Source organism: Engystomops pustulosus, chromosome 6, assembly GCF_040894005.1.
Source record: "Engystomops pustulosus chromosome 6, aEngPut4.maternal, whole genome shotgun sequence".
NCBI lineage: Eukaryota > Metazoa > Chordata > Amphibia > Anura > Leptodactylidae > Engystomops > Engystomops pustulosus.
In genome coordinates, this window is record NC_092416.1 from 186,145,590 (window position 1) to 186,173,175 (window position 27,586).

At 49.0% G+C, this 27,586-nt stretch overlaps 1 protein-coding gene across 1 annotated transcript in view; it reads right to left on the reverse strand.

Moving 5' to 3' along the window:
• Window positions 1-3,769: 3,769 nt before the first annotated feature.
• The window catches only part of FOXK2 (forkhead box K2), a 30,923-nt gene continuing 7,106 nt past the window's right edge, over window positions 3,770-27,586 (reverse strand). Inside the window, 9 exon segments of the mRNA XM_072112700.1 lie at window positions 3,770-6,712; window positions 7,636-7,845; window positions 8,070-8,366; window positions 8,544-8,719; window positions 9,470-9,663; window positions 12,752-12,898; window positions 12,979-13,126; window positions 14,527-14,557; window positions 14,560-14,720. Coding sequence (XP_071968801.1) covers window positions 6,504-6,712; window positions 7,636-7,845; window positions 8,070-8,366; window positions 8,544-8,719; window positions 9,470-9,663; window positions 12,752-12,898; window positions 12,979-13,126; window positions 14,527-14,557; window positions 14,560-14,720 — 1,573 coding nt within the window. The 3' untranslated portion in view covers window positions 3,770-6,503.

Below are 27,586 nucleotides of genomic sequence, written 5' to 3' on the forward strand. Positions count from 1 at the left end.
GTTGTGTCTGCTCCTCCCCTCTAATTGGCACCAGAGGATCCAGATTTCCTTTCCTCATCCTAGGAAACTGATTTGCATATTCCTTACCACCTCTGCTCTTGGACAGGGAAGTACAGGCTGCAGCTCCTCCTCCCCTCTCACAGCATAGACTCACAGGAAATAGATTTTGATGCCCCTCCCTCCCCTTCTCAGAGGCGTGGTGAAATAGATATTGCTTCTCCTCCTCCCTTCACACAGTGTAGACTCTGACTGTGGGACTGTGCTCCAACCTCATAGACATAGTAAAAATCAAAATTGCTATTCCTCCTCCCCTCTCACAGCAGACTCAGACAACAATTTGAAGCTGTTGTTCCTCCTTCCCCTCTCACACCTTAGATGCAGACAGTGAAGATGATACCACTTACTTTACAGACTGAAAAAGCTACACTTCCAACTCTCAGAGCAAAATCTTAGTGAAAAATATTATTTCTGCTGCCCATTCTACCCTCTCACAGCACAGACTCAAAGCAAGAGACTGCTACTGCTCTCCTCCTTCCTCAGTGAACTAGATACTGCAGCTGCTCTCCCTCCCCTCTGTGTAGAAAGCATCCTGTTGCTGCTCCTCTCACATACAGTGTAATTCATACTGCAGCTCTTCCTTCCCCTATCACAGCCATATTGCTGCTGCTCCTCCTCTCACATAGCATAACCTTAGACACAGTGAAGATACTGCTGCTCTTCTTAAAGCATAGTTTCAGACTGGAAAATATGCTGCTGCTCCTTTCTGACAGCAGTCTCACAGATGTTGAAGATTCTGCTCTTCCTCCCTTCTCACAACATAAACTCACAGACAGAAAATACTGCTGCAGCAGATCCTCCTCCCCTCTCACAGCATAGATTTTCAGACACTGACTATGCGGATGCTCTTCCATCTTCCCCTCTCACAGCAGAGACTCAAAGAAAGCAAATATGTTGGTGCTCCTCCTCCCCTCTCGCAGCATAGACTCGAGGACAGAAATTATTATTATAACATGCTGCTGCTCCTCCCCTCTCACAGCATAGTGAGAAAGATGTTGCTACTCCTCTTGGCTCACAGACAGTAAATAAGATGATGGTCCTCTCACATAGATGGTGTAATTGATACTGCAGCTTTTCCTTCCCCCTCTCACAGCAATTGTGAAGACATACCGCTGCCCCTCCTCTCACATAGCATTGCCTTACACACAGAATAGATGCTGCTCCTGCATAGGCCTGTTAGAAGCTTCTGCCGTTAATCCTACCCCCTGACAACACACAAAGCGTAGACGCTGCTGCGCCTCCTCCCCTATCACAGCATAGTGTTACTCACACATTGGAAAAGATGCTGCTGCTTCATCCCCCTCCTGTATATGATGCAGGATTGGTTAGGACTTTACCTTCCCTAAAAACACATCTACTTCAATCTTCCCATAATGCCCCCGCAGCTGTAAGGGTGGGGGGGTCCCCATTTCCAATCAGCTAATTAAAAGGCCCAAGCTGCTCCTGGGAGAACAGTAATTATTTATTACCAGACACAGCGGCTTTCTCTTTAGTAGTGGCTGTGACTGGTGACTAACGAAGGGAGAAACACAGAGACCATCCCTTTAAGAGGCTGGCAGATGTCAGGTAGGTAGAATAAAGGAAATTGTTCTGTGTGGATAAATGCTTTTATGCATTGTGAACCAAATACCTTGAGAATGCTGTAGCTACACTGGTGCAGAAACTTATCTTGTTTAATCCCTGACCTGAGTGGTTTTACTAAAAAAATAAATAAATAAATAAAATAAATGACAAAATGATGATAATGAGGCTCTGGTGCTTCTCCTCTGACATTAGTTATGCACTGCTCCAGAAAATGATGTAATCACTGTGTTGTCCCTGACAGGCAGAAGTAATCAATCACTGCACCATCCCCGAACTGCTGTGTAGGAGTCATCAAGCTCAGGTTGATTAGTCTTGTCTGGACAGTGTGTGTGTGTAATGCAGCCAGGCTGCACCCAGCTTTCCCAAAGTCCTGATTTTTTTTTTTTTTTTAACAATCAATCAAATAAGGGATTAAACAAGATATGTTTCTGCAGCAGTGTTGCTACAGCATTCTCAATATATGTTTGGTTTATAATGCATAAAAAGCACTGGTAGATTTCCTTTAAGGGGTCAAGATCAGGTGAGCGCTGCAGTCTCTGTGCATTGCATAGCAGCTGTGCAGGGGACCCACATAATATCAGGGGGGGGGGCAGGGGGTTTATGCGATTCTTAGACCCATCAAATCTTACAGCGCATGTGCTCACAGTCATTAAATGACAAGAGGCTGGGGCCACCCTTCAGCAGCATAGAGGATAAGACTCTGTCTAGTGTGACTATTCCCTGTCCAATCTCTTCCAATGTATCAGACAGATAACCAACAGGATACACTGTAGCAACACATCAGCTCTAACAAATATTACAGCTCAGCCTATAGCTATAAATGAGAATATTCCAATTCACTGACAGCAAGCAGATGTTGTAGTGATAAACTGAAACCCAGTCATACGGCTTCTATGTACCCTTAATAAATAATTATTTCTAGGGCTCCCGTTTAATGTCTGCAGCTCTTACACAGAGCCGCGTGTAACGTTCGCCCCCTCAATTATAGGGCAGATGAGTGCAGAATCTGACTACACCAGGACTCGTAGTCTGTTACCAAGGGAAACACATAGATCTCCTTTTAAGTTGTAATTGAGACCTATCACCAGGATGATAGATTGTATGCAAATGAGCCTGAGGGGCTCCAAGCTCCATTAACCCTATGGAGCCTGGAGTCCCTCAGGCTCATTTGCATACAGTCCTTCATCCTGGTGGAAATGTCCTTTAAGGCTGAATGTTAGAAAGAACCAGTCACCAGGGAGAAAAAAAGTTTTGTTTTTTTTTAGAATTCCATCTTTTATTTGAAATCTTATCCCATTGGGGGAAAAAAAAATATTCATGTCATTGAAATTGAGCAGAGAAGAGTCATTTTTACCACAGATGAGTTAAGTTTAGAGAATGTAGAGGATCACTTTAGACGCCCCCAATCTTCTGTACTAGGAAGTGACCCCCTATCCTGTGGATTGGTGAGAACTTCCTAAATTGGGACAACCCCTGTGTGTCTAGCTCCGTAGCTCACAGAACCACAGTCCTGATGCCATCTGAAAGAATAGATTCTGATCTTTAATCTGATACCAGAACCAGAGTTCTAGCCGTTTATAGAACCCAAGAGCCTGAATTGACTTTCCTCCAGAAGCTTCTAAACATGACTCTTATCTGCTCTTTGTCACAAGATTAATTAGTTACGACTGGTGAGACTTCATGTAAAAGTGGGAATTCTAGAAAGAACATTGTATCACCCGAAATAAGGGGGCTGAGAGATTAATGGGGTCACATCTTGTGGCCTTAAACAAGTTGTGCGGAGGTTAAAAACATTCCAAAAACAGCTCCACACCTGACCCAGCAATGCAACCCAAGCTCCATTCATCTCTATACAACCGAGCTGCAATACCGGCACAGACCACGGGCACGTGTGGCGCTGTTTTTTGGAAGATTGTAGCCTTGTTTTTCAACCGATGGACAACCCCTTTAAAAATTTTCCGAGCTACAATTATTGCAGGAAAGAAGAAACAAAAAAAAAAAAAAAATTACCCAAAAGTCGTTACAGAACAAAGCAGGTCCACTCAGGACTTCCCATAGAACTAACTGGCCCGTTATTGACTTCTGTCTCAACCAATGACCCCCCACAAACAACGAAAAACACAACAAAAACATTACTAAAAATATTTATATTCTTGGGCCGAGGGCAGCAAGGAGTATGAAATTTTGCATGAAGTGTAACTGGGACGGATCAGAACACGATATGTAATCCAATACCAGCGGCGGCCGAGGATCGGGTCCAATCTCATCTCCTGTAACATTCCGATGTCCACGAACGGATCAGAGGCCTCCGGAGCAGGAAATCTACAGCAGTCCTTGTACACAAGCGTCCAGCACAGGAGTCACCCGCAAAGTCTTTGGCTTCCACCAAGGTTTTACTGAAGACTCAAACAAAAAATAAAAAAACTATCCAAAAAATAAAATAAAAATAAAGCAATGGAAAAAAAAGTGAAGTAACAACTTGGAGAATCTTTTCTTAGAACTTTGTGTCAGATCTCGTTATTCCCCCTGGAAATTTTTGGCCTATATCGACATCTGGGCGTTATCAAATCCATTTTGTCAAAGGGGCGTGTCTGATAACATCCAGTCTGATTGGATAAGAGTCAGACTGAAGGAAACCCCTGCAAAAAGGGAAAGGTCACGGGGCAACAACTTTAAGCGATTCCGAGCAACAGTCATCTATTATTGTTACTCAAGTGAACAAACCAGCAAATTATTAATATTTTTTGTTTTTTTCAGGGATGTTTTTTCTTTGCTTTTAAATTTTTTTTTTTGTAAACAATAGGAGGATTTTTGTACAAATGATTCCGATGCCAAAAAAAACACAGATAATGAATCGGCAGTCAGTTCCAAAAACTTCCAGGAGGAATAAATTAAAAAATAAAATTCAGAAAAATACGAGTCAGAAGAGGTGAAAAGGTTTTTTTTGTTTTTTTTTTTTAAACTGCACATAAATAAAAACCAGAACATTTTTCCTTTGGTTTCATGTAAAATCTCATACTCCGAGGTTTATTAAATTGTCAAGATTATAAATATTTTCCTGGTGCCTTTAACAAAAAAAAAAAAAAAAAAAAATTATATATTTATATAAATAAAAGCCACCGTTTTTTTCCATCGTCCAATCTCCATTCTCCGTCATGGCCGCCAGTCATTGGTTACAAGGAAAATAATTGTGATTATATCCTAGAAAAATAAAATAAACACGGAAAACAAACAAAAACAAATGCAGTGGAAGCGAGAACAGTGCGCCACGGGAAACAAAAAATATACCGGAAAAACTTACAAAAATTTACGGAAATTGTGTGCGCTGTCCTTTAAAGCAGCGATTTATGTGCCTTCACGGGAACATAAGGGGGGGAGGAGGGGACCAAAAAAAAATAAAAAATAAATTTTTACTAAAAATCCCACAATAACGGAAACCAAAATCAAACGCTGCGGGAGAAACGGGTTTATATATTTCCAGTGTTCTGAGCAGTGTTTTTTTTTTTTTTGGTAAATTATTTTCTGAAAATTTAACCCCCGACACAATTTGCTTTGCTATTTTTTTTTTCTTGTTTATTTTTTGTTTCCTTCTTGAGGTTTGGATTTTTTTTTCTTTCCTTTTTCTAAATGGGATTTTTTTTTTTAAACAGCAGCCTTCGCCATTGAAACATACACAATATTAAGCAAGATATTTTTGTTAATTTTTTTTCTTTTTTTTTTTTACCTTAAGTTTTTTTCGGGTGGAGGAGGGTGGGGGGATGAATGATAGGGGGGGGGGGGTTAAGGAGGGTAAATTAGGCCAGGGCACAGAACAAGGAGGAAGGGAAGGGGGGGGGGGGGGGAAGGATAAGGAGTTAAGTGCAGCTCTGATCAAAACTGATAGCAGTTTTTAGTTTTTTGTTGTTTTTTTTTACAATTTGTTAAACGTCTCTGAATTTCTTTTTCTTTTCTTCTTTCGGGTACATGCAAACGCTCAAAAAAAAAAAATTTCATCACCACACGAGGTAAGAAAAAAAAAAAAAAAAAAAAAAAAAAAGGTTAAAAATTGAAGGAACAAAAAAAATTTGCCAACATAAGAAGGGTACAAACCAAAAAAAAAAAATTAAACAGAAAAAGCAAACTACATTCAGTCTGAAAAAAAAAAAAACCAAAATTTTCTAAAAAACGGCAGAATTTTTTTTTTTATCAGAATAATTGAAGTGGCTGGAAATTCTGAAATGTAAGACCCATTGACCTGCTGTAGTTTTGTAGATGTTTTTGTAAATTATTGGGTTTTTTTTTACTGCAAAACAAAAAATAATTCACAATGAGGGGAAGCTTTCCGTCTTGTGCGGCTCCGCAGGGGCGGGAGGAGGGAGGGGCTAGCTGCCAGTTGTTGAATACAGTTTCCCTTTAAAGGAGCAGGCGCTGAATCGCTGAATTTCGGGATCCGGTCCACAATGAGCACATTGGGATGACCATAAATATCCTGGGGAGGAGGCGGGGAATAAACAAAAAAGTTGGGCGGAGGCTCAGAGGGGGCGTGTCCACTGACCCATGTCCAGGTCTGCAGATCGTCGCACATTTGAAGGAGGTTTAACAGGTAGAGGCCTGGAAAAAAAAAAAAAAATTCCTAGTCTTGTAACAAATGATGTAAGGCCGCCTGCGCCCATTCAGTGCTGTCCGGCCAAGTCGCGTCTCTTCTCAGGGCCCGTCTCCCCCCTCCCCCCCGTTTCGTACTAATGAGACTTTTTTTGGCACCTCTGAAATTGTGTGTGTTGTCACTTCCAGGATCGGAGGGGGGGCGGAAACCACGAGGGGAAAAGAACGAAGAAAAGAAAAAGAATTGGATATTTTTTGGGGGGTGCGGGAGGAGGTTTTTCCTATTTTTGGTTGCCGTCTTGTTCATTGGACGCCGCGGTCCCCTCCGTTTGGGCTCTCTCGTTTACGGATATGACTAGCGCCTCGCGTTCTTCCGTTTTGCTTCTCTTGAAGTCCGGCTGCTCGTTCTGGTCTCCGTTCTGCCTCTTGGTGGGGAGGGAGGCGGACGCCGAGGCGTGGGTGGCCAGCATGTGCAGGGGGCTAGCTGCAGCTGCGAGAGGGGGACAAGAGAACAAGTCATGTGACAAGCCAGCACAACGTTTATGGTCCCACCCCCAAAATGTGTTCCTTATAAGGGGCCAAGCTAAAAGGACACGCCCTCTACCACTACTGAGTATTCTATCAATGTATCAAAATGTAACAAATGCTGAACTATTCTAATCGGCTTCCATGGTAACAGACTACAAAGTGACTGTATGTAGTCAGATCCTGAAGTCCCCACCAAAAGGGGAAACATGGAAGGAGGTGACCAGGGAATGTCAAGGCGGCCATAATGGACCGTGTATAATATATTAACAGTATTATGGAATAAAAAAGGGGCGCACACAAAATATTTCTCCACCCCTAAAAACTGATTCAAAGTGACTTCCATTAGGCCCCTAGGGGGTCCACAGACCCTTAAGATTCATCCACCAGTGACACTCCCATTTCAGTAATAGGTCAGATGAAGATGCTCCTTGGGGGCGTGGCCTCTGATGTCATACCATAGCTCCGCCCCCAGGCTGCAGTGACAACTACAGGGACACAAGACAGACACAGCTGATCCTACCTCTGGCTCCATTTTCTCTCCATTGCCAGGGGCTGTCAATCGGGGAGTAGCAGGAGTTCGCTGAAAAAACACACCCAGCTCAAGTTCCATATCTGAAGACGGGACCAATCAACTGTCCCGGGCAAGACTTATCAATATTGTCAGGGGGGCGGGGTCAGGTGATTAGACATGTGATTAGTTGGGGGGACATGGATCAAAAGATACTGAGACAAGAGGGGTATCAGGTCCCAGGCTGCAACCTTTGGGTCTGTGTGTACAAAGACTTAAAGGGGATGTTAAGAGTTTAATTTGGAATGCCCCTTTAACGTTTGGGATATAACTAGATTGGGGGGGGACCCGATTGGTGGGTCAGGCACCTCTCTCACCTGTGGTGACCTGTCCTTGGATAGCGGTGGTGATGGGCACGACGTGGGTGCCGTTCTGTGTCACCGCTTTGATGGGGAGCTGGTGTTGACCTAGAGGCGCTTGCTGCACTATGGTGACGGTCTGCAGGGGGGCAGATGCTGAGGTCTGGATGATCCGGCTCGCCGTGCTGAGGGCGGCGTGACTGATCGCAGGGATTGCTTCTACTTTTACTGCAGGGAGAGACAGAATAGATCAGTCTGATGCCATTCACTGACAGCAAGCAGTCTCCATCATAAAGGGCATCATCTACCACCAGGATGAGGGTCTGTATGTAAAATCAGTCTGAGGGGCTCCAGGCTCCATAGATGTTAATGGAGCCCGAAGCCCCTCAGGCTCATGTGCATGTAGTCTTTCATTCTGGTGGTAGATGTCCTTTGAGGGGATCTTTACTGACCTTTGACCTCCTTGTGGTCTCCGTTCTCTTGAGGTTCTATTTTGGGTTGGGTGACCACCGCAGCTTGTGCTACTACCGCCTGACCGCCCACCGTGTAGGTGTTGACGGGAGCCAGGCCCGTGACGTTGGTGACCGACACAGCCGGTATCTGGTGGACCACGTGCACGGTCTGCATTACCGTCTGCTGGGACGTGGAGGTGGTGACCGGCGTGGCCACCGTGTAGGTAACCGGCTTTATAGTCTGCGGGAGCTGCCGCTGCACAGTGATGAGGACCGGTTGGCTAGAGAGCGGGGACCCTGGAAAATAATCCACAAAATACAAGAAATTAATCAAAATGAGCAGCGCAAAATGAGCGGCGCCTCAGCAGCGCAGTGTTTCTCATGGGGTCCAGCTGCTGCGCCGCTACCTGTACTAAGGGGGGGGGGGGGGTGTCAGCTTGTAAGTTTGGGTCAGATCCGGGTATTCAGTCCTACCTGGAGCGCTCTGGGCAAACCGGGCTTCCTGGATCACTGCGAGCTTTGGCTGGATGGTGCTGGGTTCGGGATCCATGGGGACAGGGGAGCCCTCTCTGGACAGGCTCTCTGGAGTTTGGACACCACTTGAATGTGCAGACAAGACACCCGAGTGGTTGGGAGACGCTGGTGCACTCCTAGGAGATAATAAACCACATCACATAGCCGCAGGACACAGAATTCACATAGAAACCCCAAAGGCTTTATAATAACACCATGAAGGAGGAAGGGTCACATCTACCACCCCCTCCCTGGTACAACCTCTATACCACATTGCATCTGTTCTCTGCCATTCCGATTCCTGCCACCAGGAGGAGCCGGTGAGGGGCGGAGGGATTGGATGCCAGGCACGGATGACTAAGCGGTTGCCTGGGAAGGGATAATTGGAGAGAAACAGGAGACGAGCGGACAAAAGCCGGAGTGTAAGCGCTCTGATGGAGGACGAGGCAACCCAATCCTCTCCAGGATCTGCAGCGGCTTCTCCACTAATATCACAGGACATTTACACATCACAAGGGGAAGGTTTATTATTTGTAAAATAGAAAAAAATAAAAGCTTCCCCCTGTAGGATCACCGGGGCGCGCGGTGCTGGAAGTGATGACTGTGTTAGTGACCACTGAGCCATGTGGCCTTTACATTCAGACGTGGGACAGGCTCAGTGGTCACATGCACAAGACTGAGTGCAGCTCCTGCAGCTGTGACCCCTGCACCAGTCACTGGCCTCAGCGGGGGGCCGGGTCTATGGGAGCCGGATCAGTGGTCATGTGAATGGACGGCACATATTCTGTGCCGGGTGCAGAGCATTGGGCACAGTGAGTATGCTGCTGATAGGACAGGGCCGGGGTGTGGTGGACCCTGCACCTCTTACTACGGGTCTCTGTCCGTACCTTGAAGAAAGCGGTCCTAGAGGGGTCCTGAAGCAGGGGACGCCCCGGGGCCTTCGTTTCCTAAACGCTTGCTCTATGAGTTTGCTCTCGGAGGCCGGGTCTATCCTCCAGAAGGAGCCTTTCCCGGGCTCTTCCTGGGACCGCGGGACTTTGATGAAATATCGATTTAGAGAAAGGTTGTGACGGATAGAATTCTGCAGGGAAATAGAGAGAAAGTGTGTGAACGGAGACCAAACACGGCAACGCATAGAGCGAATGTAAGGGGTAAGATACATGTACCCTCTCCCCCAACTCTATACCATACCACCCCCCCCCCCTTCCCCAACCCGTCCCACACCGCCCCCCCTTCCCCAACCCCAATCCGTCCCACACCGCCCCCCCTTCCCCAACCCCAATCCGTCCCACACCGCCCCCCCTTCCCCAACCCCAATCCGTCCCACACCGCCCCCCCTTCCCCAACCCCAATCCGTCCCACACCGCCCCCCCTTCCCCAACCCCAATCCGTCCCACACCGCCCCCCCCTTCCCCAACCCCAATCCGTCCCACACCGCCCCCCCCTTCCCCAACCCCAATCCGTCCCACACCGCCCCCTTCCCCATCCGTCCCACACCGCCCCCCCTTCCCCAACCCGTCCCCACACCGCCCCCCCCTTCCCCAACCCCAATCCGTCCCACACCGCCCCCCCTTCCCCAACCCCAATCCGTACCACACCGCCCCCCCCTTCCCATTCCCAATCCGTCCCACACCGCCCCCCCCCTTCCCCAACCCCAATCCGTCCCACACCGCCCCCCCCTTCCCCAACCCCCAATCCGTCCCACACCGCCCCCCCCCTTCCCCAACCCCAATCCGTCCCACACCGCCCCCCCCTTCCCCAACCCCAATCCGTCCCACACCGCCCCCCCCTTCCCCAACCCCAATCCGTCCCACACCGCCCCCCCCTTCCCCAACCCCAAATCCGTCCCACACCGCCCCCCCTTCCCCAACCCCAATCCGTCCCACACCGCTCCCCATTCCCAATCCGTCCCACACCGCCCCCCCCTTCCCCAACCCCAATCCGTCCCACACCGCCCCCCCCCTTCCCCAACCCCAATCCGTCCCACACCGCCCCCCCCCCTTCCCCAACCCCAATCCGTCCACACCGCCCCCCCCTTCCCCAACCCCAATCCGTCCCACACCGCCCCCCCTTCCCCAACCCCAATCCGTACCACACCGCCCCCCCCCCTTCCCCAACCCCAATCCGTCCCACACCGCCCCCCCCCCCCCCCTTCCCCAACCCCAATCCGTCCCACACCGCCCCCCCCTTCCCCAACCCCAATCCGTCCCACACCGCCCCCCCTTCCCCAACCCCAATCCGTCCCACACCGCCCCCCCCTTCCCCAACCCCAATCCGTCCCACACGCCCCCCCCTTCCCCAACCCCAATCCGTCCCACACCGCCCCCCCTTCCCCAACCCCAATCCGTCCCACACCGCCCCCCCCCTTCCCCAACCCCAATCCGTCCCACACCGCCCCCCCCTTCCCCAACCCCAATCCGTCCCACACCGACCCCCTTCCCCAACCTGTCCACACCGCCCCCCCCTTCCCCAACCCCAATCCGTCCCACACCGCCCCCCCTTCCCCAACCCCAATCCGTCCCACACCGCCCCCCCCTTCCCCATCCGTCCCACACCGCCCCCCTTCCCCAACCCCAATCCGTCCCACACCGCCCCCCCTTCCCCAACCCCAATCCGTCCCACACCGCTCCCCATTCCCATCCGTCCCACACCGCCCCCCCCCTTCCCAACCCCAATCCGTCCCACACCGCCCCCCCCTTCCCCAACCCCAATCCGTCCCACACCGCCCCCCCCCTTCCCCAACCCCCAATCCGTCCCACACCGCCCCCCCCCTTCCCCAACCCCAATCCGTCCCACACCGCCCCCCCCTTCCCCAACCCCAATCCGTCCCACACCGCCCCCCCTTCCCCAACCCCAATCCGTCCCACACCGCCCCCCCCCTTCCCCAACCCCAATCCGTCCCACACCGCCCCCCCCTTCCCCAACCCCAATCCGTCCCACACCGCCCCCCCTTCCCCAACCCCAATCCGTCCCACACCGCCCCCCCCTTCCCCAACCCCAATCCGTCCCACACCGCCCCCCCCTTCCCCAACCCCAATCCGTCCCACACCGCCCCCCCCCTTCCCCAACCCCAATCCGTCCCACACCGCCCCCCCCTTCCCCAACCCCAATCCGTCCCACACCGCCCCCCCCTTCCCCAACCCCAATCCGTCCCACACCGCCCCCCCCTTCCCCAACCCCAATCCGTCCCACACCGCCCCCCCTTCCCCAACCCCAATCCGTCCCACACCGCCCCCCCCTTCCCCAACCCCAATCCGTCCCACACCGCCCCCCTTCCCCAACCCCAATCCGTCCCACACCGCCCCCCCTTCCCCAACCCCAATCCGTCCCCACACCGCCCCCCCTTCCCCAACCCCAATCGTCCCACACCGCCCCCCTTCCCCAACCCGTCCCACACCGCCCCCCCTTCCCCAACCCCAGTCCCACACCGCCCCCCATACCTCCCCACCCCAATCCGTCCCACACCGCACCCCCCTTCCCCAACCCCAATCGTCCCACACCGCCCCCCTTCCCCACCCCATCGCCACACCGACCCCCCTTCACCCAACCTGTTCCCACCACGCCCCCTCCCTCCCCACCCGTCCCACACCGACCCCCAACCTGTCCCACACCGCCCCCCCTTCCCCAACCCGTCCCACACCGCCCCCCCTTCCCCAACCCCATCCGTCCCACACCGCCCCCCCCTTCCCCAACCCTATCCGTCCCAAATTGCCGCCCCCCCCTTCCCCAACCCTATCCGTCTTCCCGCCCCCTTCTCCATCCCTATCTGTCTTCCCACCTCCCATCCCTATCCCCCTGGATGCCGCGCCCTCTTCCCCGTGGCACCCACCTCCCATCCCTATCCCCCTGGATGCCGCGCCCCCTTCCCCCGTGGCACCCACCTCCCATCCCTATCCCCCTGGATGCCGCGCCCCCTTCCCCCGTGGCACCCACCTCCCATCCCTATCCCCCTGGATGCCGCGCCCCCTTCCCCCGTGGCACCCACCTCCCATCCCCCTGGATGCCGCGCCCCCTTCCCCCGTGGCACCCACCTCCCATCCCCCTGGATGCCGCGCCCCCTTCCCCCGTGGCATCCACCTCCCATCCCCCTGGATGCCGCGCCCCCTTCCCCCGTGGCATCCACCTCCCATCCCCCTGGATGCCGCGCCCCCTTCCCCCGTGGCACCCACCTGCCAGCCTTTGTCGGCCGTCCTGTAGTAGGGGTAGTTCTTGGTGATGTGAGTGTAGATACCGTTGAGTGTGAGCTGCTTGTCGGGGGCCATGGTGATTGCTTGTACTATGAGCTGTGCGTACGAGTAGGGGGGCTTAGAGTCATCCTGCAATGTACAGAAAGCAGAGGTCGTTACCTGGTGCACCCTGCGTGCTGACGGGAGGCTCAGGGTCAGGGGTCACCTACCTTTGGGCTGTCTCCACCAGAGGCTTCTTTGTCATTTTCCAGCTGGTTGTTGTCGGCCATGAGGTGTAGGTCCGCAGCGATGACCCGGCCCATTTTATACCCTGATGAGCCGGCGCCACGAGGACTGGAGGGGCACGAATTTGCAGCACTAGGGACCAGAGAACATGGACAGATCAGTGCACATAGAACCAAAGACCAAACATGCAGACACTGAACAAGCAGGAAATACTCCAGAGATCCTAAGACTAGAGCAAGAAACATGCAGACACTGAACAAGCAGGAAATACTCCAGAGATCCCTAACACTAGAGCAAGAAACATGCAGACACTGAACAAGCAGGAAATACCCCAGAGATCCCTAACACTAGAGCAAGAAACATGCAGACCCTGAACAAGCAGGAAATACCCCAGAGATCCCTAACACTAGAGCAAGAAACATGCAGACCCTGAACAAGCAGGAAATACCCCAGAGATCCCTAACACTAGAGAAAGAAACATGCAGACCCTGAACAAGCAGGAAATACCCCAGAGATCCCTAACACTAGAGCAAGAAACATGCAGACACTGAACAAGGGGGAAATACTCCAGAGATCCCTAACACTAGAGCAAGAAACATGCAGACCCTGAACAAGCAGGAAATACCCCAGAGATCCCTAACACTAGAGAAAGAAACATGCAGACACTGAACAAGCAGGAAATACTCCAGAGATCCCTAACACTAGAGCAAGAAACATGCAGACACTGAACAAGCAGGAAATACTCCAGAGATCCCTAACACTAGAGCAAGAAACATGCAGACACTGAACAAGCAGGAAATACCCCAGAGATCCCTAACACTAGAGCAAGAAACATGCAGACACTGAACAAGCAGGAAATACTCCAGAGATCCCTAACACAAGAGCAAGAAGCATGCAGACACTGAACAAGCAGGAAATACCCCAGAGATCCCTAACACTAGAGCAAGAAACAAGCAGACACTGAACAAGCAGGAAATACCCCAGAGATCCCTAACACTAGAGCAAGAAACATGCAGACACTGAACAAGCAGGAAATACCCCAGAGATCCCTAACACTAGAGCAAGAAACAAGCAGACACTGAACAAGCAGGAAATACTCCAGAGATCCCTTACACTAGAGCAAGAAACATGCAGACACTGAACAAGCAGGAAATACTCCAGAGATCCCTAACACTAGACCAAGAAACATGCAGACACCGAACAAGCAGGAAACACTCCAGAGATCCCTAGCACTAGAGCAAGAAACATGCAGACACTGAACAAGCAGGAAATACTCCAGAGATCCCTATCACTAGAGCAAGAAACATGCAGACACTGAACAAGCAGGAAATACTCCAGAGATCCCTAACACTAGACCAAGAAACATGCAGACACCGAACAAGCAGGAAACACTCCAGAGATCCCTAGCACTAGAGCAAGAAACATGCAGACACTGAACAAGCAGGGGCTGAAGGGAGATTTCTATGATACAGTAACAGCTGAATGTAGGATGAAACATCCACAGTCTATGTAGGTCACCCTGTGGCACTTACCTGATGGTTCCTGTAGGGGAGGGCAGGGGCTGATCAGGTGCGCCATGTTGTCTGGAATGTTTATGGTCAGGGGGGAGATCTGCGGCTGCACAGGCTTGATGGGGGATTCGGGGGCTTCCTGCTTCTCCTTCTTGTCACATGAGAGAGCAGTGAACGTGATCTTAATATTTGTGCTGGGAAACCTGAAGGTGCAACTGGAGAGAGAGAAAGGAAAGGGTTAATGTCAGAAGATGGAAGGAAACAGTGTATCCATACAGAAGATCCTCAACCAACCCCCACTAATATATGTACAACACCCATCACCAGCAGAATAGTGAGTGCAGCTCTGGGGTATAATACAGGATGTAACTCAGGATCAGTACAGGATAAGTAATGTCATGTATGTACACAGTGACTGCACCAGCAGCAGAATAGTGAGTGCAGCTCTGGGGTATAATACTGGATGTAACTCAGGATGAGTACAGGATAAGTAATGTCATGTATGTACACAGTGACTGCACCAGCAGCAGAATAGTGAGTGCAAGTCTGGAGTATAATACAGGATGTAACTCAGGATCAGTACAGGATAAGTAATGTCATGTATGTACACAGTGACTGCACCAGCAGCAGAATAGTGAGTGCAGCTCTGGGGTATAATACAGGATGTAACTCAGGATCAGTACAGGATAAGTAATGTCATGTATGTACACAGTGACTGCACCAGCAGCAGTATAGTGAGTGCAGCTCTGGGGTATAATACAGGATGTAACTCAGGATCAGTACAGGATAAGTAATGTCATGTATGTACACAGTGACTGCACCAGCAGCAGAATAGTGAGTGCAGCTCTGGGGTATAATACAGGATGTAACTCAGGAACAGTACAGGATAAGTAATGTCATGTATGTACACAGTGACTGCACCAGCAGCAGAATAGTGAGTGCAGCTCTGGGGTATAATACAGGATGTAACTCAGGATCAGTACAGGATAAGTAATGTCATGTATGTACACAGTGACTGCACCAGCAGCAGAATAGTGAGTGCAGCTCTGGGGTATAATACAGGATGTAACTCAGGATCAGTACAGGATAAGTAATGTCATGTATGTACACAGTGACTGCACCAGCAGCAGAATAGTGAGTGCAGCTCTGGGGTATAATACAGGATGTAACTCAGGATCAGCACAGGATAAGTAATGTCATGTATGTACACAGTGACTGCACCAGCAGCAGAATAGTGAGTGCAGCTCTGGGGTATAATACAGGATGTAACTCAGGATCAGTACAGGATAAGTAATGTCATGTATGTACACAGTGACTGCACCAGCAGAATAGTGAGTGCAGCTCTGGGGTATAATACAGGATGTAACTCAGGATCAGTACAGGATAAGTAATGTCATGTATGTACACAGTGACTGCACCAGCAGCAGAATAGTGAGTGCAGCTCTGGGGTATAATACAGGATGTAACTCAGGATCAGTACAGGATAAGTAATGTCATGTATGTACACAGTGACTGCACCATCAGCAGAATAGTGAGTGCAGCTCTGGGTATAATACAGGATGTAACTCAGGATCAGTACAGGATAAGTAATGTCATGTATGTACACAGTGACTGCACCAGCAGAATAGTGAGTGCAGCTCTGGAGTATAATACAGGATGTAACTCAGGATCAGTACAGGATAAGTAATGTCATGTATGTACAGTGACTGCACCAGCAGCAGAATAGTGAGTGCAGTTCTGGAGTATAATACAGGATGTAACTCAGGATCAGTACAGGATAAGTAATGTCATGTATGTACACAGTGAGTGCACCAGCAGAATAGTGAGTGCAGCTCTGGGGTATAATACAGGATGTAACTCAGGATCAGTACAGGATAAGTAATGTCATGTATGTACACAGTGACTGCACCAGCAGCAGAATAGTGAGTGCAGCTCTGGAGTATAATACAGGATGTAACTCAGGATCAGTACAGGATAAGTAATGACATGTATGTACACAGTGACTGCACCAGCAGCAGAATAGTGAGTGCAGCTCTGGAGTATAATACAGGATGTAACTCAGGATCAGTACAGGATAAGTAATGTCATGTATGTACACAGTGAGTGCACCGAAGGGCTGCGCTTTATGGCAGGGCCCAAAGTGGGAGGGGCCAGAAGATGACAAGTTGGTGATCCCGGGGTTAGGATCGGGGGTGTAGGGAATGTTCGGTGTTGGTCATTACAGACATCAGAATGGAGGTAGCAGTAGATACGAGTAGTGATTGGCTCCTTTAAGATTAAAACCCTCCGGCCAATCACAGCACAGGATTAGTGAATGGAAACAGCAACTTAATGACTTCCTCGGAAGACTCCGGATTAAACCTCGGATAATCCTCTGCTGCTCCTCAGACACTGATGACACTCACTTCTCCAGTCACATACAAATCTGCTGCAAACTGACTGCATCTTACACCAAGTCCTCCAGTCACCTCTAAAGCTGCATTCACAATGTGCACAGGAGATGTAGAGGGGAGACGTCACCCCCTCGGCAGGGATCATCCCTGGGAGAGAAGAGCCGCAACGCTCTGCAGAATTCCTGCTGGATAATTCATTTCCTCCTCGATGGTGATTGGGGGAAACATTTGGCGGTTGCGCACATGTCCACCATGACCCATCCTTACACAATGGCTCTAGAGCTGGTCACCCAGCTTTTCTCATATCCTGACCAGAAGACACATTTATCACTTATTACTTGCATCTTGAATGGAGAAGATAAAGTAGTCGTATTCAGGAGGTGCTGTAGAAAGCAACGAGCAACACAGGGGGTTTAACCTGCTGCTCTCTGTTATCAGCCACTTCAGTGATAAGTTCTACATCTCTCCCCCAATAATAAGCTGCCCCCCCCATCTGCAATAGCGAGGATCCCCCAGGAGGAGGCGTTAGAGCTGCGGAGAGATAATGAATGTACTTGGAGAGTGAAGGAATTCACAAGGAGCCGGAGACGCACAATGAAAGGCGAAGGGGCACAGCAGGGGCAACCGAAACTGCAGAAACCGGGCCCCAGCATACAGAAGATGGGGAGGACAACACCACTGCTGTGAGATATAGCACAGAGCACAGCAGTGTGAGGACACATCAGGATAATACTATAACTAATCCATATCCACAGCCCTGCTGCTACTTACAACATACACACAGGTCTGATTACACATCTCTGCAGGGACAATACATGACACTGGCTGCAGAGAGCACAGAGCACAGCAGTGTGAGGTCTGATTACACATCTCTCTAGGGACAATACATAACACTGGCTGCAGAGAGCACAGAGCACAGCAGTGTGAGGTCTGATTACACATCTCTCCAGGGACAATACATAACACTGGCTGCAGAGAGAACAGAGCACAGCAGTGTGAGGTATGATTACACATCTCTCCAGGGACAATACATAACACTGGCTGCAGAGAGCACAGAGCACAGCAGTGTGAGGTCTGATTACACATCTCTCCAGGGACAATACATAACACTGGCTGCAGAGAGCACAGAGCACAGCAGTGTGAGGTCTGATTACACATCTCTCCAGGGACAATACATAACACTGGCTGCGGAGAGCACAGAGCACAGCAGTGTGAGGTCTGATTACACATCTCTCCAGGGACAATACATAACACTGGCTGCAGAGAGCACAGAGCACAGCAGTGTGAGGTATGATTACACATCTCTCCAGGGACAATACATAACACTGGCTGCAGAGAGTACAGAGCACAGCAGTGTGAGGTATGATTACACATCTCTCCAGGGACAATACATAACACTGGCTGCAGAGAGCACAGAGCACAGCAGTGTGAGGTATGATTACACATCTCTCCAGGGACAATACATAACACTGGCTGCAGAGAGCACAGAGCACAGCAGTGTGAGGTCTGATTACACATCTCTCCAGGGACAATACATAACACTGGCTGCAGAGATTACAGAGCACAGCAGTGTGAGGTATGATTACACATCTCTCCAGGGACAATACATAACACTGGCTGCAGAGAGCACAGAGCACAGCAGTGTGAGGTCTGATTACACATCTCTCCAGGGACAATACATAACACTGGCTGCAGAGAGCGCAGAGCACAGCAGTGTGAGGTATGATTATACATCTCTCCAGGGACAATACATAACACTGGCTGCAGAGAGCACAGAGCACAGCAGTGTGAGGTCTGATTACACATCTCTCCAGGGACAATACATAACACTGGCTGCAGAGAGCGCAGAGCACAGCAGTGTGAGGTATGATTATACATCTCTCCAGGGACAATACATAACACTGGCTGCAGAGAGCACAGAGCACAGCAGTGTGAGGTCTGATTACACATCTCTCCAGGGACAATTCATAACACTGGCTGCAGAGAGCACAGCAGTGTGAGGTCTGATTACACATCTCTCCAGGGACAATACATAACACTGACTGCAGAGAGCACAGCAGGAAACTATGTACAGGCACAGGATAAGCTCTGCAGTGATGTAATGGTGCACGCTTCCTCTTAGCCATTAGAGGGCGCTACACAGGAGCAGATCCAGATCTGTTACAGGTCGCTATATATAGCAATCATAGTGGATGCAGGAGTATCAAGAATAATAATAATAAATAATATATACACACTTGAAAACAGTAAAGACAAAGTAACAATAATTTATGTGCTGCAGCTACAGATCTGTAAGGGGTTAAGAATCTGCTTCCACAATGTCAGAAGAGGCCGAGTGTTGCTATAGAGACTTCATTCTCTCCGCTGCGGCTCTATGGTGACATTGTTCCTAATTCTACAGCCTCACCGAGCAACCAGCGAGGAGACGACGCAGATAACAGCAGCTCCTACATGTACCCCAACCAGAGCCCCCAACCCCGGCCCCGACCAGGACCAGGACCCCCGCCCCCTCCCCCACATCCACCGAGACCTCATCTCATTCCCCAGGACAACACAGATAATCCACTGCCTAGTACTGAGAGCAAAGTGGGTCAGGAAGACGGAACCGGAAAGAGACCCAGAGCTACACAAAGTACCATAATACTGCCCCCTATGTACACGAATATAACTACTATAATACTGCCCCTATGTACACGAATATAACTACTATAATACTGCCCCCTATGTACAGGAATATAACTACTGTAATACTGCCCCCTATGTACAGGAATATAACTACTATAATACTGCCCCCTATGTACAAGAATATAACTTCTATAATACTGCCCCCTATGTACAGGAATATAACTACTATAATACTGCCCCCTGTGTACAGGAATATAACTACTATAATACTGCCCCCTATGTACAGGGATATAACTACTATAATACTGCCCCCTATGTACAGGAATATAACTACTATAATACTGCCCCCTATGTACAGGGATATAACTACTATAATACTGCCCCCTATGTACAGGAATATAACTACTATAATACTGCCCCCTATGTACAAGAATATAACTACTATAATACTGCCCCCTATGTACAGGAATATAACTACTGTAATACTGCCCCCTATGTACAGGAATATAACTACTATAATACTGCCCCCTATGTACAGGAATATAACTACTATAATACTGCCCCCTATGTACAGGAATATAACTACTATAATACTGCCCCCTATGTACAAGAATATAACTACTATAATACTGCCCCCTATGTACAGGAATATAACTACTATAATACTGCCCCCTATATACAAGAATATAACTACTATAATACTGCCCCCTATACAGGAATATAACTACTATAATACTGCCCCCTATGTACTGGATATAACTACTATAATACTGCCTCCTATGTACAGGGATATAACTACTATAATACTGCCCCCTATGTACACGAATATAACTACTATAACACTGCCCCCTATGTACAGGAATATAATTACTATAATACTGCCCCCTATGTACAGGAATATAACTACTATAATACTGCCCCCTATACAAGAATATAACTACTATAATACTGCCCCCTATGTACTGGATATAACTACTATAATACTGCCTCCTATGTACAGGGATATAACTACTATAATACTGCCCCCTATGTACACGAATATAACTACTATAACACTGCCCCCTATGTACAGGAATATAATTACTATAATACTGCCCCCTATGTACAGGAATATAACTACTATAATACTGCCCCCTATGTACAGGAATATAACTACTATAATACTGCCCCCTATGTACAAGAATATAACTACTATAATACTGCCCCCTATGTACAGGAATATAACTACTGTAATACTGCCCCCTATGTACAAGAATATAACTACTATAATACTGCCCCTATGTACAGGAATATAACTACTATAATACTGCCCCCTATGTACAGGAATATAACTACTATAATACTGCCCCCTATGTACAGGAATATAACTACTATAATACTGCCCCCTATGTACAGGAATATAACTACTATAATACTGTCCCCTATGTACAGGAATATAACTACTATAATACTGCCCCCTATGTACAAGAATATAACTACTATAATACTGCCCCCTATGTACAAGAATATAACTACTATAATACTGCCCCCTATGTGCAGGAATATAACTACTATAATACTGCCCCCTATGTACAGGAATATAACTACTATAATACTGCCCCCTATGTACAGGAATATAACTACTATAATACTGCCCCCTATGTACAAGAATATAACTACTATAATACTGCCCCCTATGTACAGGAATATAACTACTATAATACTGCCCCCTATGTACAAGAATATAACTACTATAATACCGCCCCCTATGTACAGGAATATAACTACTATAATACTGCCCCCTATGTACAGGAATATAACTACTATAATACTGCCCCCTATGTACAGGAATATAACTACTATAATACTGCCCCCTATGTACAAGAATATAACTACTATAATACTGCCCCCTATGTACAGGCATATAACTACTATAATACTGCTCCCTATGTACAGGAATATAACTACTATAATACTGTCCCCTATGTACAGGAATATAACTACTATAATACTGCCCCCTATGTACAGGAATATAACTACTATAATACTGCTCCCTATGTACAAGAATATAACTACTATAATACTGCCCCCTATGTACAGGAATATAACTACTATAATACTGTCCCCTATGTACAAGAATATTACTACTATAATACTGCCCCTATGTATAGGAATATAACTACTATAATACTGCCCCCTATGTACAGGAATATAACTACTATAATACTGCCCCCTATGTATAGGAATATTACTACTATAATACTGCCCCCTATGTATAGGAATATAACTACTATAATACTGCCCCCTATGTACAGGAATATAACTACTATAATACTGCCCCTATGTACAGGAATATAACTACTATAATACTGCCCCCTATGTACAGGAATATAACTACTATAATACTGTCCCCTATGTACAGGAATATAACTACTATAATACTGCCCCCTATGTACAAGAATATAACTACTATAATACTGCTCCCTATGTACAGGAATATAACTACTATAATACCGCCCCCTATGGCTGCTGTGCGGTACAGTATTAGAGGATGTAGTTATGTAATGCCGCCCTGTGGCGTTTGGTTGCATCACTATAAATAATAACATGTGGTATGACACAGGACGGTGCAGTATAAATACTCGCAGGTTACTCCTCCTATGGGATAATATCCCCGTCCTCTCTGTAGAATACGATGCACATGGAGCTGTCACTTACACTGACATGGACAATGGTGGACACTGCCCAGACATTCATACAGCTGGATGGAGGCAATGGCGGCCATGTGCAGGCAGTGACTGCTGATATAGGGGGTGGGGAGGTCAGGGGTCATGCTGGGGGCCTGGAGTACGTGACTGAGGGAGGGTCAGCGTCCAGGTGGTCTTCAGGGTGCAGCATCCATCACATCCATGTACAAGGTCTGTGTGTAGTATGGGACTGCTCATCCTAATCCTCCTGGTGCATGGCAGGATATAATCCGTTCTAGATCTATCGCTTTTCCTGGACTCACTGGCAGAATGTGAAACCACTGAATGACCCAGAGAGCTCATCCTGATCTCCCTGGTGCATGAGCAGACTAATATCATTGGTTTCTATTTGTCTTGCTTTGCTCTCAGGCTGGGGGGAAACACACTGTGACGACACCCCACCTCTACATTAGGGGAAACCGCAGCAGGAAGGATATGGCAGACAGCGGCGCGCGGCTCTGCGTAGGGGGGAGACCGCAGCGCTGCGCTCATGCTTTCCAGTAATGTTCTTCAAAGTCACCAATAGCAGGAACCGCCATGCTTTACACTGCAGGCGCCACGTACAGGACACTATACCATCATCTTCTCCCATGAGCTCATACAGGGCCCAAGGGACTGCCCATCCTGAGCCACCTGGTTCACCAGCACGATACAATAGTTGCCTAATCTAATCAAAGAGGATAGAATAGCTTCAGCTCTGTTCATCCAGAGCCTTCGGGTTCACTTACAGAATGACAGCGGAAAAGGATTAAAGCTCTGTTCATCCAGAGCCACCTTCTTCACCAAGACAAAGTTAGATGCTGGAGTGACACTGGGAGGACTGGAATGGGAGTCTCCGTACACACTGACACACATGGTGGGGTCCTATGACCTCCTTCAGGGGGGTCTTAGAGACCCAGTGGTAGTGGGGGGGGGGGAGGGGTCACTGTTTTGGGTACACACTACGAGCCTGGTGCTGGTTCCTAGAAGTGGAAGGAGCGGGGGCGGCACAGAGACCGGACGCTGATCTCAGTGGATCCTGCCGAATATTTCCAGTGCTACGTCACTGGTTACCATCCGGTCATCAGCGGGAAGGGAGGGGGCGCTACTGAGAGGCCGGGGGGGGGGGGGGGGGGGGAGGCTAGGATGGACTCCGCCATCTACAGCCTCATCCGTGCAGAACGGGAAATTCTGGAATTTATTTTCACCGAATTCTAAGGTTTCTCCCCGGAGACCTGTTCACACTGGTCAAGGAGCCGCGAATGGGACAGGTTTTTTTTAATGCTGCTGTAGAGAAGTAATGTTCCAACTCACTGACAGCAAGCAGAGATAACGGAACAGAACGTATGATTAGAGTGCCCACCCAATAACATGGACTGGGCGGTTTCCACATTCACCATTTAAAGTCCATGTAACCCCCCCTGCCCCCCATCTCTATCAGTCCCAGCTGGGATGGGGTCCCCATGGTATCAGACTACAAGCACCCCCTCTGTAGTCAGATCCTGTCGTCATCTTCCCTTCTGTCTTGTACGTCCTGCAAACAAACAGGTTGTGAATAATTAGGGGGGGGGGGGGGGGAGCTGCAGTATCCGACAACAGGGGGGGCATGTAATCAGTTACTATTGAGAGAAAAAGCTCTGCACGGGTGCTGCATACACCAAACGGGTGGTGAGTTTTTGAGTAATTTGATTTAGAATATTTTATTTTGATGTCAAGTCAGTTTTCTGAACTTTCCGGACATTTTCACCATCTGATATCTATAGGAGGAAATAAATGCCCCCTCAACCCCCCCCCCCCCCCCCGGCCGGACACACGTTCGACTGGAGAGGCGGAGGGACTTTGTGCGCTCACCATACCGCGTACGGTGTGAAAGGGGCGACAGTAATTCCCAAACTAGTCCCCGTCCCCCCCAGCCTTGAAGATGTGTTATGAGACGAAGCTGCACTACCCTGGGGTATAATGGAGGGGTGGTGCACATCCATGACTACTACTACACCTTACAGACCCACAATCATCTAGCAATGGCCCCTCTTTTAGAGTTGGGGTCTGTCTCCGCTCAATGCCAGGAAGGGGCGACAATCAGCAGGCGGACAAAACTGGTAAGAAGGGGAGAGAATATTCAGGCTGTGAGTCCTGTTGGACTTTGTGTCTTGGCGCCTCCAGCTGGCACCGTACCTGCCGCGCACATTGGGTGAAACAAGGACGAGAAGACGAGAAACTGCCGCCAAAAAGGGAGAAAATAGCGCAGGCCCGGACCAGCCCGCCGCCGGCTTGTCAACACAAGATCTGCTGCGGCTGCTCGGAAAGGGAGGTGCCACACGGGACTGGCATGTAATACACCAGCTGGCAGCGCCAAACATAACACGGGGAGAGGATCAACATCAGTGCAAAGACTGGAGAGCGACTACAACTACTAACACCAGGGGCGACGCTCCGCTACTTACACAACTACAGCAGAGAATTGGGCGCTACGAACGTGAAGGCTGAATGTCTCTTTGGTAACAGCTCCCTCCATATATGACTGCACCGACTACATTGTGGGGATGTTTGTAGTCTGTTCCCAAGGAGATGCCAGGGAGCTATAAACTAACCCACAAAGGATTATTAGGGCTGCATTCACACAGCGGGGTTATAAAAAAAACAAATGCACCTCATGCCGATTTAAATGGGAGGTCGACCGCTGTGGTCCAGACAAATATCTAGGATTCAAACCCTGTGAATATACCCCGAGCGAATGTTATCAAAGGACATTACAGATTGAAAAATCCATTCCCGTAATCTGCACAGAATCCACCTGAAAACGGGACACGTTGGGCCTTATTTAACAGAACAGGGTTAATAACATGTATTTACCTTCCATTAAAACAAATGGGAGGCAAATTTGGGGAAATTATATATAGATAGAAGAAAAAAAAAAGTTATAAAATGATTAAAAAAAAAAAAATGGATACAAAAAATTAAGTAGAGAAAAATACAAAACATAAGAAGGGAAACAATACATCAAACTACAAAAACAAAACAGGACACCAAAATCAAACAAATCCTGTGCAGTCTTGTAGATAACAACCCAAAGCAAACTATAAAATATATATATATATACACAGTGTTTACAGTGTGAGGAGGGTGACGCTTCCTCTCCAGGGTCACACACAGCGAGCAAAGTCCAAGTGACAATTTTATGAATGGAGCAATCACCAGGAGGAGGAGGAGGGGGGGGGGGGGGGAGTGACTATGGTCAGAGCCAAGTCACTGTATAGGAAGTAAATATTATGGGGCGATGAGTCAACCCAAAAGAGGAGACTCTGACACCCATAACACCCGAAGTTACAGGAGAGGTCAGAACAGAAGCGGAGGTAACCGCAAGGGCGCACGCTGTCCATACAGAAGCCGATCATGACAACAGCAGCCAGGGGGCGCTGTAGAGTGCAGAGGCTAAAAATGAATTAGACTTCCATCCCCCTGCAACCTCCCCCTCCAAACCAAAACAAGCAGAAACTTATTGAAGAACTACGTTTCCCGTCCATCTCAGTTTGTGGTCAGTGAAAGGAAATGTTTATGTTATGTTTGTTACAATGTATCCAGTCCTGACAATAGATACCGGTTCTCACTGTGTCTATACAATGATCAGGAGCTGACATCTATTAGCATCATCTTATATGACAACCAGTCCTGGACAAGGAGAGTCTGAATTCATGATCATTGGGGTCCGACTTACACAGAATGACTGACAGCCGCCCGGCCACACATAGTAACATTGTGCAGAAACTGCAGCATCGTAAGCCTAAAGGCCCACAGAGGGTCCTGGAGGTGACAGCCCATTATAATAATAAGTCATTCAGTACAGAGGGAAGATAACAGGACCTGGATATCAATCCCTGACTTGCAGTTGATCAGCATTGATTGTCGGATCAGACTGTACCATGTTACATATAGTCGTGGGGGTCGGATTTTTGTGAATGTGTTGCCTCTATGGTTACTGGACAGGGCCTGTGGAAGGTTCATACCGCAGCTCCTTAGAGCCCGGATGGAAATTTCCACTCTTCCAGGAGGACAGGAATGAAAACATCTCTGGATATAAATATGGAGGCAGCGGCTGTAATCCCCCGGTGCACAGCTCCCTGATAAGAGCCGCGGATGTAAACAATCCCATTGTTCCCCTCCGCAGCTGCTTTTCCTCAATGATGGGTGTAAACAGGCGTCATGTAGTGGACATGGCACGGGCCACGGGGTAATCCTGGCACTGGGACAGGGTGTGCAACACTCGCGTCTCTCCTGTGCTGAGGGTTTGTTACAAAGTGTCAGCGCAGACAAGTATCAGAACCTGAAGTCCATAGCATTGGATACAACATGGAACTACCTAATATTCCTGTGCTTAGCGGTGACAATCCAGAAACATGAAACATTGTCCGTTCATTAAAGTGTCTGTGCAAATTATACAGAGAGCGGACACAATAGGAGGGACCCGTCAGCCAGAGAGCGGACACAATAGGAGGGACCCGTCAGCCAGAGAGCGGACACAATAGGAGGGACCCGTCAGCCAGAGAGCGGACACAATAGGAGGGACCCGTCAGCCAGAGAGCAGATACAATAGGAGGGACCCGTCAGCCAGAGAGCAGATACAATAGGAGGGACCCGTCAGCCAGAGAGCAGATACAATAGGAGGGACCCGTCAGCCAGAGAGCGGACACAATAGGAGGGACCCGTCAGCCAGAGAGCAGATACAATAGGAGGGACCCGTCAGCCAGAGAGCAGATACAATAGGAGGGACCCGTCAGCCAGAGAGCAGATACAATAGGAGGGACCCGTCAGCCAGAGAGCAGATACAATAGGAGGGACCCGTCAGCCAGAGAGCAGATACAATAGGAGGGACCCGTCAGCCAGAGAGCGGACACAATAGGAGGGACCCGTCAGCCAGAGAGCGGACACAATAGGAGGGACCCGTCAGCCAGAGAGCGGACACAATAGGAGGGACCTGTCAGCCAGAGAGCGGACACAATAGGAGGGACCCGTCAGCCAGAGAGCAGATACAATAGGAGGGACCCGTCAGCCAGAGAGCAGATACAATAGGAGGGGCCTGTCAGCCAGAGAGCGGATACAATAGGAGGGACCCGTCAGCCAGAGAGCAGATACAATAGGAGGGACCCGTCAGCCAGAGAGCGGACACAATAGGAGGGACCCGTCAGCCAGAGAGCGGACACAATAGGAGGGACCCGTCAGCCAGAGAGCGGACACAATAGGAGGGACCCGTCAGCCAGAGAGCGGACACAATAGGAGGGACCCGTCAGCCAGAGAGCGGACACAATAGGAGGGACCTGTCAGCCAGAGAGCGGACACAATAGGAGGGACCTGTCAGCCAGA